At 34.6% G+C, this 14,819-nt stretch overlaps 2 protein-coding genes across 3 annotated transcripts in view; one reads left to right on the forward strand and one right to left on the reverse strand.

Annotated features, from left to right (window-relative positions):
• Positions 1–1,836: 1,836 nt before the first annotated feature.
• Positions 1,837–14,819, reverse strand: part of LOC101890708 (putative uncharacterized protein DDB_G0271606) — a 34,448-nt gene continuing 21,465 nt past the window's right edge. Inside the window, exons 1-2 of one of the 2 annotated variants that reach the window (XM_005183315.4) lie at positions 2,731–2,897; positions 1,837–2,634 (exon numbers count right to left, since the gene is read on the reverse strand). In XM_005183315.4, coding sequence (XP_005183372.2) covers positions 1,846–2,634; positions 2,731–2,808 — 867 coding nt within the window. In that variant the 5' untranslated portion in view covers positions 2,809–2,897 and the 3' untranslated portion in view covers positions 1,837–1,845. Of the gene's footprint in view, positions 2,635–2,730; positions 2,898–14,819 lie in introns of those variants that run through there. The other variant, XM_059121985.1, reaches the window with a different exon arrangement.
• On the forward strand, positions 7,368–10,774 carry LOC101891527 (protein no-on-transient A). Its single transcript, XM_005183319.4, has 2 exons — positions 7,368–7,623; positions 9,872–10,774. Exons 1-2 carry the CDS (start codon positions 7,513–7,515, stop codon positions 10,703–10,705), a joined length of 945 nt encoding a protein of 314 aa, XP_005183376.2. The 5' UTR covers positions 7,368–7,512; the 3' UTR covers positions 10,706–10,774.

The raw sequence follows: 14,819 nt of genomic DNA on the forward strand, positions 1-14,819 counted from the left end.
ATTCGATCTAAGTTTGGACTAAATCGGATACTCCCTTCGAGAGTTATCGTGCGCACCAACCAAGCAGACAGATGGGTGGACGGACATCGCTATATTGGAGACCTAGGGTCTAAAACCGTTATTTCGATGAGGCTGAGGGTATAAAAAGCATACACATATTTTTCACTAATGGTGCATACATTTCAAATGCAATTTTCTTAAGAACGATAGTAAAATTTTGTGTAAAATATTTTTTGGCACCTTCTGTATAAAACAAAATTCTATGCGACTTTCAGGTGTCAACTGAAAAAAACACCAAAGAAAATTGATAACAAAAATTGAAATTATTTTTGATTTTTTGGGAATATTTTTGTTAGGACTTTTGACGCATTCTGGATTTTAAAGCAGAATTAGATGGGAAATAATTTTGTAGAATGTAAAAGGAGTTTTTAACGATATTTTCGAGCAAGGACCATAAAGACCTCTTTTTGACTCGCTTAATAGTTAAAATAATCCTCGTATTGTTATCCGTAAAAAATATTTAGAAATAACACGATATTTTGACAAAAAAAAAAATTCTTTGCCCTCAAAAAGAGGAGAAAAAAATCACATTCCTTGAATAAGCTTTAAAAAAAATTGAGTCCTTGAAACAACTATAATTTTTAAATCTTAAAAAAATGTTACTTTGAAACAAATGAAATTTATTACAATTTCCTTGAAAGAAATATTTTATAAAATCGCAATTATTATGTCCTGGTAATTAGAAATTTCGAGGAGAAAAAAGCCTCTAAAACTATCAAAATACCGAATATTGGGTGGTAGAGTTATACGGGGACTAAACGAAGACGTAACCTGCATTCCCAATTATTTATTTATAGTTATTTAGACCATAGGGCTATTAACGGTTCTAAAAACTTCTATACATGACTACACTGCTAGATAAGGCTTATTGCAAACTTTAAATTTTAATTCCATTTAATTCCAATGAAAATGTGCCAAAAATTAAAAATCTGAAGGTACCATCATGTGGATATGTAATTTTTATAAGTAATTTTCTGATATACGAAGTGTTACCCATTGCGAACTCCAAATACCAAATTTGAAGAAATTGCTTTTAAAAATGTATAGGAAATAATTCTAAATTGGTGAAATATCGTATATCAGGAGGTTATGGAGGCTATGCGAAGGTTTGGTAATCGTTAAAACACCTAATATGAGTAGATAACGTTATGTGGGGCCTACACCAAATACCAAAACATATATAGACAACTCTCTCCAAATATTATTACATACTGCTAACACAAACTGCCAATTTACAGCAGATTTGGATTAAAATTATGACTACAACAACCAAAATACCTTCAATTTGGCAGTACACTTATATGGGGCTATACATAAACGTGGACCTATATGGCCTGCAGTACCAGAAATCCAATAATAAAAACAAAATTAAATATTGTTTTTTTTTTTTTCAATTTTATTGTTCTTCATAAAAATAATTTTAACTTAACTAAATGAGATATTTTTTGGGCCAATAAAGGGGCTGCAAATGATTGAGGGGATGAAAATGATAAATAGGAAAATGGCATAAAAATTTTGAAATAAAAAGTAGGACATCTACAAAACACTAGACATTGGCATTCAACTGAGTTACGAAAAAGGAAGGGAGAACGACCACACATTGTAACCACCAGGTCAAAACTATGCCACGAACTGAACGAGGTGTATGCCCTAAGAGCAGTTGACACTAATTACCTCTCCTTACAAGATGGGTAATTAGTAAAAAGAACTCTCTCTCGCTCTCTCTCTGTCTCTCTCCATTGGTGGTTACAATGCCTTTTCTAGTTATTGGGTTACTGTCGCTCCCTAGAAATTGTAGGCCAAATTGCCGCTTTGGAATTTGACGGACGAGACCTTATCGGAGGGTGAGTATTGGCCACTTTCCAAACCGTTGCGAGGTGGAACGGGTGAGGCTTCGACGGGGGCAGCAGAAGTGGTATAGGCCTGGGTATGGGTGGCTGGGGTGGTGGGAGTAGCAACGGTGGCAGCTGTGGCATAGTTAGTGGGCTGGTATTGTTGTTGTTGGGCAGCTTGTTGTTGGACAGCTTGTTGCTTGCTCAAATAATCGGCATACTGTTCAGCGGTGTAGTATTGATTGGCTTGAGGTTGTTGTTGTTGAGCAACGGCTTGTTGTTGTTGGGCAGCGGGTTGATTGCTGTAGAGTTGTTTCAACAGTTCACGTTGTTGTTGGGCATAGTACAATTGTTGTTGTTGCTGCTGTTGTTGTTGTTGGGCCAATTGTTGCTGGGCAAGAGCTTGTTGTTGTTGCTGATAAGCATAATAAGCATTGTATTGATCGGGGGAATATTGAGCCTGTGGCTGTTGGGCTTGGGGTTGTTGGGCTTGTTGAGCGGCCAATTGTTGTTGATATTGAGGTTGCTGGGCAGCGTATTGTTGACGTTGTTGCAATTGTTGCAAAGTCTGAGCATATTGATTGGGTTGATAGGCAGCAGCCTGAGCAGGAACGGCACCAGCAGCGGCGTAGTTGGCATATTGGGTCGCCTGTTGTTGCTGTTGCAATTGTTGGGCATAGGCAGCGCCGGCTCCAAATTGAGGTTGTTGATATTGCTGTTGGTTAGCAGCCAAGGAGGTGTACTGCAAAGAGAAGGAAGAGGGGAAAAGTGGCGATTAGAAATTTTGTCTTTAATGGGTATTTTTATTTTTTTGTGGTCTATTGTGTTTTCCTCGTACCGTTGCGAAACAACATTTTCCTGGTAAAGCATTTGCTATCATCTTTGATGGCCCATGCATTGCCTTGGTTTGATACATTGCGATTTTTACAAAAAAAAAAAAAAAAACAATTTTTTGACAAATAATTTAAAAATAAGAACGAAACACCAACAATTTTGTTAAAATTACACAAATAAATAAATTGCAATTTTTTAATTTTTGAAATCCGGAAATTTTTTTGAGGCCTGCTATGAAATTATTGGCAATATCCCAGCAAGTATTTTGAGATAAAATAACCTTTAGCATGGAAAATATTTTAAGTGGATTATTTAAGCCTGGGTTTCCTTAATTTCAAAACGGCACTACTTCAGTGGTAACAACGAAACTTTCAATATTTTTACAAAAAAAAAAAAAATAAATAAATAAAAAAAATAAAAAAAAAAAAATAAAATAAATAAATAAATAAATGTGAAAAAAGTAAAACGGAAGAGAGAGAGAGTGAACCGAAACTATATTTAGATATTTAGGTAATATAGGTTAGGAGCGAATTATCAAACAAAGCATTTCGAAACCGTTTCGGGGAGTCAATATTACACAACTTCATTATACCCTACACCACAAGGTGGTCAGGGTTATATGTCTTTGTGCATTTGTTTGTAACTGGCAAAAGGAAACGAGATAGACCCATAGTTCCTTTTGATGATCTGCATAGAATCACAATCTCAGTCAATTGATAATGTCCGTCCGTCTGTCCATGTATTTTTGTCAACAAAGTACAGTTCGCATTTATTGCCCTATCCAGATGAAATTTTGCACAAATCATTTGTTTGGTCCAAGGACGAACCCTATTGATATTGGAGATAATCGGTCAAAATTTTGATATAACTCCCATATATATATTCGTCCGAATAGTATGGAATTTTGCACGTACGATCAGATTGGACCTGAAAATAAGTATGCCAAATTGGATCGAAATCGGTTCAGATATAGCTATAGCTCCCATATATATTGTTCATCCGATTTGTTATTTTGTTGTTGCGAAATATATCTGAAACTATAGGGGCCCCTTTATATATGGTCAAAACTGCAAACAACTTCATCCTGACAGATGGACGGATGGACACCTACCTTTAGGTTCACTCCAAATTTCCTGAAACAGATTTGCCCCAAATATACCTAGGGTCTAAAATTATTATTGTGATGAGGCAAGTTTTGGCCGTATCAAATGATCTCTAGCCATATGGCTGAGGGTATAACAAAACAAGTAAAAAGTAGCAAAATTCAGCCGGGCCAAGCTTTTAATACCCTCTCCCATTTGGAAGGAACTTGAAAACATGACGAAAAATGTCATTATACCTTTATACGGGGGCTCTACAAAGACATGGACTTGCATTCGAATTTTTTAGGCACAGGCTATAGTACACATTGCAAACTTCGAATACGAAATTTGAAACAATTCGAAAGAACAATGCCGCCAAAATCTTGAAAATACCCAATATCGGGAGGCCCAGTTATGTGGGGGATATACGAAGACAGTATAAAAATCCAAAAATCCAGCCTTTAATTTTAAACCTAAATCTATTGAGTAAAATAGAAGCCAATTACAGGGTGAGATGAAAAAACTGCAACCAACTTCAGACTGCTGTAATTTCTATGCCACTCCGCCGACAGCTGTTCCAGTGACAGCTCCTCATATTATTTACAAGCGTACAAAAGCATTTTGGTGAGAATTTTCCAGAAAAAAAGTTATTCGTGATGGAATTCAAGCGTGATAGTGAGATTTCTCCATATTTTTGTCTGGAAAACCACAAGTGGCTATCGTTAGAGCACTCCAGCATTTTGTGTCTCGTACCATCGCTTGTTACCGTGATACTGGTAGCGTAACACGACGGAAGAAAAACGGCAAAATTAGCTGAAATGGTTCGAAAAGTAAAGAAGCGACGACTTGATCGAAACCCGTGTCGTAGGAGCCGAAAAATGGCTCGTGAGCTGAACATATCGCAATATCCCATTCGGCAAATATTGAAATATGAGCTGGGGGTAAAGCCATTGAAATTCCAAGAACTTACACCGCAATGGGAATAAAATTGACTCAATAGAGCTAAAGAGTTGCTTCGCTTGGCCGAAAGTGGTGAACTGCCGAATTTGGTATTCTCCGATGGGAGATGAGAAAACATTCGTTGTCCAGCAGTTTGTAAACAAACAAAATGATCGTGTTTACTTGCCAAAGAGGTCAGCTGAAAATGTGCACCTTTGGTTGGCCACCAGAACTCAAGCGCCGGTCATGGTTCTGTTGTGGGCTGCCATAACAGCCGATGGTCGCTCTCCCCTCGCATTAGCCGTCCGTGGCATCAGAATTAATGCCGAATATTATCGCGAAAATATTCTGGAGGGTGTATTAAAGCCTTGGGCACACAAACATTTTGTCCGCAGGCCTTGGTCATTCTAACAGGACTCAGCACCATCGCATTCAGTACGTGCCACCAAAGAATGGTTACAAAATGAGGTTCCTCGCTTCATTTCCAGCGCACAATGGCCACCAAAATCTCCGGATACCAATCTCTTGGACTATTGTGTCTGGAGTATTTTGGAGAGCAAGGTTGGCACTAAAAAATACCAAAGTGTCGATCACCTCAAGTAAGCGCTTCGCCGAGAATAGGCCAAAATACCGCAGAACAACATTCGGGCAACGTGTGACGATTTCATTGGCCGTTTGAAGGCCATAATCCTTGCCAAAGGTTACCAATTCGAACAAATCTAAACTAATTCTAAAATTTGATGCTATTTCCGACATTTTTGCTTTCATTCAATAAAATTTAAAAAAATTTAAAAATTATGGCGTTTGACTTTGTTGTGGTTTTTTTTTATCTCACCCGGTATACCTAGAAAAAAGGTCATCAATAGTACCAAAAAACGCATAAATGTAACATAGGGTTTAGTTTTAGACAGAAATTGTCAAAAGAAGAAATATTTCTCGCAAAATTTTACTATAAATCTCAGAATAAATGATACACCTATGTTTAATAGTTTTTAAGAAAACTACATTAGAAATTTATATTTTACTACTAAAATTATGCGTTTACTCTCTTTACTGCTAACTTAACAAGTTTTCATTCTGAGTCAAAATCTCCCTTAATATTTCATTGTTTAAGGAAAGTGTCAAAGGAAGAAATATTCTACTTCAAATTTCAAAGTAAGTCTCCAAGCAAAAGAAATCTCTATTTCAATTATATACCTAGAAAAACTTTGCATCAATGTTGCCAAAAAATTGCCAACATATTTTTTTAAATTTTGAATATTTTTCTGGCTTTTTGCGAGTCATTGCATAAAAGTAACGTAGGATTTCATTTTAGACAGAAGTTGTTAAGGGTAGAATAATTCCACACAACATTTCACAATAAATTTTAGGATAAACTATATATCTAGGTTTAACAGTTTTTAAGAAATTTTCATTTGAAATTCAGTTATTACAAGTGAAAATGAAATGTTAACGTTTTTACTGTTTTTATAACACATTTTCATTTTAAGTCAAAACTCGCGTAAAAACTTCTTTGGGCAAAGTGTCAAAGGAAGACATATTCTAAATCGAATTTCAATATAAGTCTCTGAACAAAAGAAATCTGTATTTTCATTATATACCTGAAAAAAGTTTGCCAAAAAACGCTAAAATATTTCCTAATTTTTTAATCAATTTTTCTCCTGCATTCTTTTGAGTTTATGCATAAATGTAACGTAGGATTTCCTTTTACACACAAATTATTAAAAGAAGATATGTTCTACGCACATATGTAGGTATAACAGTTTTTTCAGATATTTACATTTGAAATGTATATATTAAAACAGAATATTATGTGTTTACGTTTCTTTGCTGTTAATTTAACGCTTCGCCATTCTAAGTCAAAACCTCCCGTAATACTTCATTCTTTGGGTAAAGTGTCAAAGGAAGAAATATTCTAAATCGAATTTCAATGTAAGTCTCTGAACAAAAAAAAAATTCATTATATACATAAAAGTCATATTATCGTATTATCATATTTGCAAGTCATTTTTTCCCCGGCGTTTCTCGAGTTGATGCGTAAAAGTGGTATAAGAGTACATTTCAGACAGAAATTATCAAAGGGAGAAATATTCTACACAAAATTTCACTATAAGTCTCAGAATAAATTATATACCTAAAATTAACCGTTTTTAAGAAATTTATATATTAAAAGTGAAAAATATATTTTTACGTTTTTTGCTGATTTCGAATTTAAATTCAATATGGAAATGGTGTAGGGTATCATAAAGACTGTTTTTTTGGATTATAGCCCTGTTTAAAACAACTAATTATTATCCATTTTGTTTTATTTAATTAAAATGGACAATTTCCATTTAAAAACCCATATAAAAAGAGCATTGCAAAATTTCATCTACATAAATAATTATAATTTTTGCGGCTAGCCTATGCATTTTTTGAGATTTTTATCGAAAAACAAAAACCGAGTATTGCATGCCTGCAGAAACATGCAATGTATTTTCTTCTGTATTTTTTTTATTTTTTATTTTTGTTTTTTTTTGAAGAGAGCGAAAAAAACGTAATTATTTTAATAATAAATACCCTGTAATGAAAACGCCGAACTAATTTTTAATTGTTAAATAGTTTTATATAATGTTCGATGCGACTGCAAAATGTTTCATTCGTCCGAAAACAGTCACACACAGTCAATTATAACAATTGACATTGATATTGAAAATTAAGTGGAATTTCGAGAATTACTGATTTATTTTTGGCGGCTTGGCGGTTTACCTAAACTAACTGCAATTATGTATAATTGCAAATTTGGTTTATTAATTAAAATTCATAGAAATGCATTAAAAATTGCAATGATATATATGACAGTGGTGTGTCTGCGGGCGGCCGATGGCAGACCACAGGTAAGAATAAATAGAATTTTTTAGTTTGTGAACATGTGTTGGTGTATGATTGATTAATCTGTTGTGATGTTCCTGGAAAAAAAAAGGTGGCAAAGTGGAACCACAAAAAAGGGGAATAAAGGATGTAGAAAAGGGGTTATTCCTACTGAGATGGATTTGAATTAGAGTATATCTACCGATTTTTGGAATTTTAAAAGTCCGAGGCCGGGAAATTTTAAAAAAGTTTGCGGCGAATTCGGTGAAAGTGCTAAATTAGTCGAAAATAAGGTTTTTATAACAACCAACATTTTTGCGATTTTTTTTAGCAAATATAAGGAATACCATTTTTTTTTTGTTCAGAGACTCACAATGAAATTAGCTCTAGAATATTTCTACCTTTGATACTTTCCCCTAGAAATTAGGTTTTTAGGGAGATTTTGACTTAGAACGGAATCGTGTTAAATTAGCAGTACAGAATGTAAACACATAATTTTCACTTCTCTTCCCACTAGGAGACTCATTTTTGGAGTTTTGATCTAAAAACCAAGTACTATTGAATCCTTTTGGAATGTACCTCAGCCCAGAGTGGCAATTGGATATTGAAATTATAAGAGAATTTGCGACGAATTCGGAAAAAGTGTTAAATTTGTCGAAATTAAAATTTTTTCTTGACGAACAAAATTTTTTGATATTTTTCCATGGTAAATATTAGGTATACCAATTTCTTTTGCTCAAAGACTCCCTATGAAATTTGATCCAGAATATTTCTTCCTTTGACAATTTCCCCAAGAAAATAGGTTTTAAGGGAGATATTGACTTAGAATGGAAATTATCAGTAAAAACTATAAACACGTAATTATCAATTGTATTATGTAAGGTTCGAAGGTAATTTTCTCAGAACCCGTTGACGCTAAATATACGGGGTGAGATGAAAAAACAGAAAGTAACTTCAGATTGAAATGTTTCGAAAAGCGACTTGGTCGAAACCCGCATTGCAATGGCCAAAAAATGGCTCGTGAGCTGAACATATCGCAATATTTCATTTGGCAAATATTGACAAATGAGCTCGGGGTAAGGCCATTGAAATTCCAAAAAGTGCAAGAACTTACACCGCAACAGAAAGAAAATAGACTCAAACGAACTGAAGAGTTACTTCGCTTGGCAGAAAATGGTGAACTGCCGAATTTGGTTTTCTCCGCTCCATTGAGAAAACATTCGTTGTCCAGCAGTTTGCAAACAAACAAATGATCGTGCTTACTTGCCAAAGAAGTCAGCTGAAAATGTTCACCTTCGGGTGGCCACCAGAACTCAAGCGCCGGCCATCGTGATGGTGCGAGCCATCATAACAGCCGATGGTCGCTCTTCGCTCGTATTAATCGACCGTGACATCAAAATAAATGCCGAATATTATCGCGAAAATGTTCTGGGGGGTGTATTAAAGCTTTGGGCACGCAAGCACTTTGGCCGTAGACCTTGGACATTCCAAAAAAAAAACCGGTTTCTCGCTTCATTTTCAGCGCACAATGGCCACCAAAATCTCCGGATACCAGTCCGTTGGACTATTGTGTCTGGAGTATTTTGGAATGCAAGGTTGGCACTAAAAAGTACCAAAGTGTCGATCACCTCAAGGAAGCGCTTCGCCGGGAATGGGCCAAAATACCGTTTGAAGGCCATAATTCGTGCCAAAGGTGAGCAATTCGAACAAATCTAAACTTTTTCTAAAATTTTATGTTATTTCCGACATTTTTTGCTTTCATTCAACAAAATTAAAAAAAAAATTAAAAATTATGGGGTTTGACTTTGCTGCATTTTTTTTATCTCACCCTGTATATGCTCTCCTGGCGTGTAGGTATGATAGCGACTTTGAGCGTTTTTTGGGAATTTCATGACAAATAATTTTGTAGAATATTTTGACCTAATACGTTCGTATTTTAAGGGAGTTTTTAAAATTTAATAAAAAAAAATGGATCAAAGAGACAGATTTGGTGATCCGCGTGTGGGTTAATGGAGGATTTATGTCCTAATTAATCCTTGAAATTGTATCTGCAATATTGTTGAAGACTCCATATAATCCGAAAACTTCGAAATGTGTTGAAGATGCCCCCTCTATTTAGGTTATTTTTAGGAGTAACGCCGGTACACGTATCTTCTATTTTTAGTTGTACTTTCATAATCTGCTGAATTTTGTCTGAAATTACTTAAAAAGCGAATTTTGTCGCCCAGTGTACTGTTTTGTAATATTTTTGATTTCCTATCTCCCTTGCTTTAGGACTTCTTTGAAAGTGTGGCAATGGGAGCCGTCCAAATGGCGGGTCAGGCTGCGGAAATGATGTCGAATGGTGGAGCTCTGAAAAATGACAATGGCTTTGAGATACCATTTGCCAAGGTACACTCCAAACAGGAGGCTGGTTTTGGTGAAGCCATTAGGCAACAAAGGGTTTCCGATTCTTCGGAAGAAGATCGCAGAAGACGTAAACGTTCCCTAAGCTTAAGTAATGAACTGGCTTTGGAGTCGCTGTATGAATTGGAGGCTCTTATGCCGTTACCTCATCATCATCGTTCTAAGCGGGCACCCTGCTTTAGTTGGGGAGGTACGGGAACAGGTGGTGGAACTGGTGGCGGTACAGTAGGTGGGGGAGCTGGAAATGGAGGTGGTGGCACCGGCGGTGGTACTGGTGGCGGAGGCGGTGGTGATGGCATTGACGATGACGTTTTCGACATTGAAAGACGACGCCGTCAAATGGCTGCCCGCAGACGCAAGGCGGCCCAACAACGTAAAAAATCCCGTACAACGGGAAAGAAAACCACACGTAAAACGAAGAAGGGCATTGTTGGAGGCGAAGATGATGCCGGGGTTGTGTCAACTGCTTCCCGACGTAAACGTCAAACCGAAATTGAGGATTTAGGCGATAATATGAATAAGAGTGGCAAAGATATATCACAGCATGCCCAACAATTTGCCGAGACGGTGCGCAGTGCTTGGGAGAGTTTTGCCAATTCTATGAATCAAATAGCTCAGAAGGTTAAGCAGGCATTTGCTGGTAACACGTCGGGAGCTGGTGGCAGTGGAGGCGATGGCGGTGGTGAAACGGGGGAAATTTAGAGTATTTTCTCTGTAATATTTTGTACATTTTGCGAATGGCTAATACATATGAAGATTTTGTCAACAATAGTCGGGAGTTCGTTTTATTTTTTAGGGATATTTTAGGTTGGTATGTAGCACTGATTTAACGAGAATTGGAATTTATTTGTAAAAAAATAAATCAATGACTTTGGACTTCCTATTTATAAATTTAAAAATTTTATATTGGAATTAATTTATTAAAGTCCAAAAAATCAAATAATTAGAATGTAATTTTCTTCAAAACTATTAAACCTAGAATTATTCGATTATTCTAAGATTTATGGTGAAATTTTGTGCTGAATATTTCATCCTTTGGCACTTTGTGTTAAAAACGAAATTTTTTGACGCTTTCAGTTCGTAAAACGGCCGAGAATAAATTGATAAAAAGTTTTCTAATTATTTTCGAGTTTTTTTTTTTGGCAAACATTGATGCTAACATTTTCTTGATATATAATGGATGCAGAGATTTCGATTCATTGTTGACTTATGGGGAAATTTGATGAAGAATAATTCTTTCTTTGACACTTTCCCAAAAATATAGAGTTTTTAGGGAGATTTTGACTTAGAATGGAAAAGTGTTAAATTTGAAATAAAAATTGTAAACACATATATTAATACTTTCATGATTCAAATTCGAATTTCATTTTCTTCAAAACTATAATACCTAGATATATCTTTTAGTCTGAGATTTGTAGTGAATTTTTTTGTAGAATATTTTTTTCTTTGACACTTTCTGCCAAAAAATAAATTTTATTTCATTTTCAGGCTTCAACTCGAAAAACGGCCGAGAAAAAATCGATACAAAAAATTGGAAATATTTTCGCGTATTTTTTGGCAAACATTGATGCTTAGATTTTCTTGATATATAATGGATACAGAGATTTCGTTTTTTCGGTGACTTATATTGAAATTTGACGAAGATTACTTCTTTCTTTGACACTTTCCCCAAAAAAATGGAGTTTTAAGGGAGATTTTAGCTTAGAATGGAAAAGTGTTAAATTAGCATTAAAAAACGTAAGCACATACTTTTCACATGTAATATGTCAAATTCGAATGTCATTTTCTTCAAAACTATAATACCTAGGTATATTATTTAATCTGAGAATTTGAGTAAAATTTTATGTAGAATATTTCCTCTTTTGAAACTTTCTGCCAAAAACGGCATTTTATATTGCTTTCAGGCAATAAATAGTTAAAAGCGAAGGAAAAACTGATTAAAAAATTAGGAAATATTAGGAAAGCTCTGATACAACTATTTTCTTGATAAAAATGGAAATATAATTTATTTCTTTTATGATATGTAGTAAGATTTTTTTGAGGTTCTTCGGTCAATAGGCCAAATACACAACCCAGACTAGCTGTTAGATAGTGAAATTATAAGAAAATTTGCAGCGAATTTGGAAAAGGTGTTAAATTTGCCCAAAATAAAAGGGTGTTTTTAAGCAAAATAAATAACATTTTTCCAAGGTTCGTTTTAAGTATACAACTTTCTTTTGTTCGGAGACCCACAATGAAATTAGATTTAAAATATTTCTTCCCTTTATACTTTCCCCAAAAAATGAGGTTTTAAGAGAGATTTTGACTTAAAATTGAAACGCGTGAAATGAACAGTAAAAAACGTAAACACATTACTTCTACTTGCAACTTAAGTTTGTCGAAAGTAAAAAGGGTTATTTTTACCAAAACTGATGACATTTTTAATGGTATATTAAGTATACAAATTTCTTCTGTTCGGAGACTCTTAATGAAAGTTAATCTAGAATATTTATCCTTTTGACATTTTTCCAAAAAAGTGAAGTTTTAAGGGAGATTTTGACTTAGAATGGAAAAGTGTTATATTAGCAGTAAAAACCGTAAACTCATACCTACCGCTTGTAATATGTCAAATTTGAATGTCATTTTTTTAAAAAACTATAATACGTAGATATGTTATTTAGTCTGAGAATTATCCTGAAATTTTGTGTAGAATATTTCTTCTTTTGATACCTCCTGCATAAAATAAAATTTTATATTACTTTCAGGCGTAAACTCAAAAAAAGTCTGAAAAAAGTTGATCAAAAAAAAAAAAAAAAATAGAAAATAGTTTTCCGCTTTGTTGGCAACATTGATGCAAACATTTTCCGGACATATAATGAAAATAGGCATTTTGTTTCTTTGGTGACCCTTAGTGAAATTCGATGAAGAATATTTATGCCTTTGGCATTATTCTTCTAAAATGATGCTATTTTGGTGATTTTTTCATGAATTAACATAAAGTAGCCTAGAGTAGAATTTGATGACAATACATTTTGTAGAACTTTTTCACTTGCTACGATCCCGTTTAAAAAGATTTTTTAACCATAATTTCAAAATGGGACCAAAAAGATTCCTTTCTTAACACGAGAATTAATTTTTTTGATCAAAATAATCCTCCAATTTTAATTTGCCCAAAAATAAACGAATTTAATCCTAATATGTCCAAAAATGTGGATGAGAATTCAATTTCATTTCTTCTGTTTTTATACCCTTCCCAAACATAGTATGGACGGAATATTAAGTTCGTCATTCCATGAATCTCATATTAAATCATGAATCTCATCTCTCAGGACATTTGAAGTCGATCTAGCGATGTCCGTCCGTCTGTCTGTCTGACTGTCTGGTACGCATGATAGCTCTCGAAGAGAGTATCCGATCTAGTCCAAACTTTTGCACATCTTAATATTTTTGTCCATCTTAGATCGAGTTCGGAGATGGGCAATATCGGTCCACTCCTTCTGGTACCTCCCCCACAAAAGGTCGAAATTTTCAAAAAAAAAAAAAATATTTTTTTTTGTGTACAGAGAGAGAAACGATAATCCAACTTTGCAAATCCTAATATTTGCATCAATGCTAGGTCAGGTGCGAAAATGGACAATATCGGTCCACACCATTAAGTACCTTCCCCGCAAAGGGTGAAAATTTTAAATAATTACAACTCTTATAAAATGTGATGTAAGGGTCCGATTGTCTTCAAATTTCACAGATCCGAATATTTTTATTAACCCCAGGTCTTGTGTAGATGGCATACATCGGTCCACTCCTTCTGGTACCTCCCTCACAAAGGATTGAAATTTTCAAAAATATATATTTTCTGCACAGAAAGAGAAGCAATAATCCGATTTTGCTCAAACTTTGCAAGTCCCAATATTTGTGTCAGTTCTAGGTCAGGTGAAAAAATGGATAATATCGGTCCACTCCATGAAGTGCCTCACCCACAAAGCGTCAACATTTTGAATAATTATAACTCTTATAAAATTTCAGACATCTGAATATTTTTATAAACCCACGATGTGGTGTTAAGATGGAATATATCTGTCCTCCTCCTTTTGGTACCTCCCCTACAATAGGTCGAACTTTTTAACATTTTCTAAAAATGATCACATATCTCGTATAAAGTGACGGAAGTAACCAAAGTAGTCCAAGGTTGGCACGTCGCAATATTTATGATATATTTATATATATTTATTCCGGTCCGATTCAATATAGGTTCATTCCTTCGAAACCTACTCTAAAATTTGAATAATCATAACAGAAGTCAATATATATTTAAATAAGCAAACGTTAGCTGAGGGTATACATCTGTCGGCAGAATCGTCTGACAATTTTTAACTTCTTATATTAGCTTTTGGCTACTTTAGTCCACCAAAATTTATTAATTCGGAAAAATGTGGTTGTGGCCCCTTAAGAACAAAGCATTGGCTTTTTATGACAGTCTGCATATTTTTCATCCTTTTCGAATTATTTAGTACCTTATAAAATCATTACTAGAATTATTCGAATACCTTCTAGCTAAAATTGACTGCCTAAAATTGTCGCAGTAGCTCAAAACACAGCCATTTCGAATTTAGGTTAATTTAATGAATATTAATGAAAGCTCTGCCACATCTGATGCTGATGGAGCTTATCACGACGAATATCTGGCATCAACTAACAACCGACACGAACGACATTATTTGAACAATATGCCAACTTTGCTACAAAACTTTGCATGTTTGTCTCACTAAAAGATAACAACCTAGAGAGTAAATAACAAAAATAACATCAGCAGCAGCAATAAAAACAACAACAACAAGAA

This window comes from Musca domestica, unplaced genomic scaffold (assembly GCF_030504385.1).
Source record: "Musca domestica strain aabys unplaced genomic scaffold, Musca_domestica.polishedcontigs.V.1.1 2, whole genome shotgun sequence".
NCBI lineage: Eukaryota > Metazoa > Arthropoda > Insecta > Diptera > Muscidae > Musca > Musca domestica.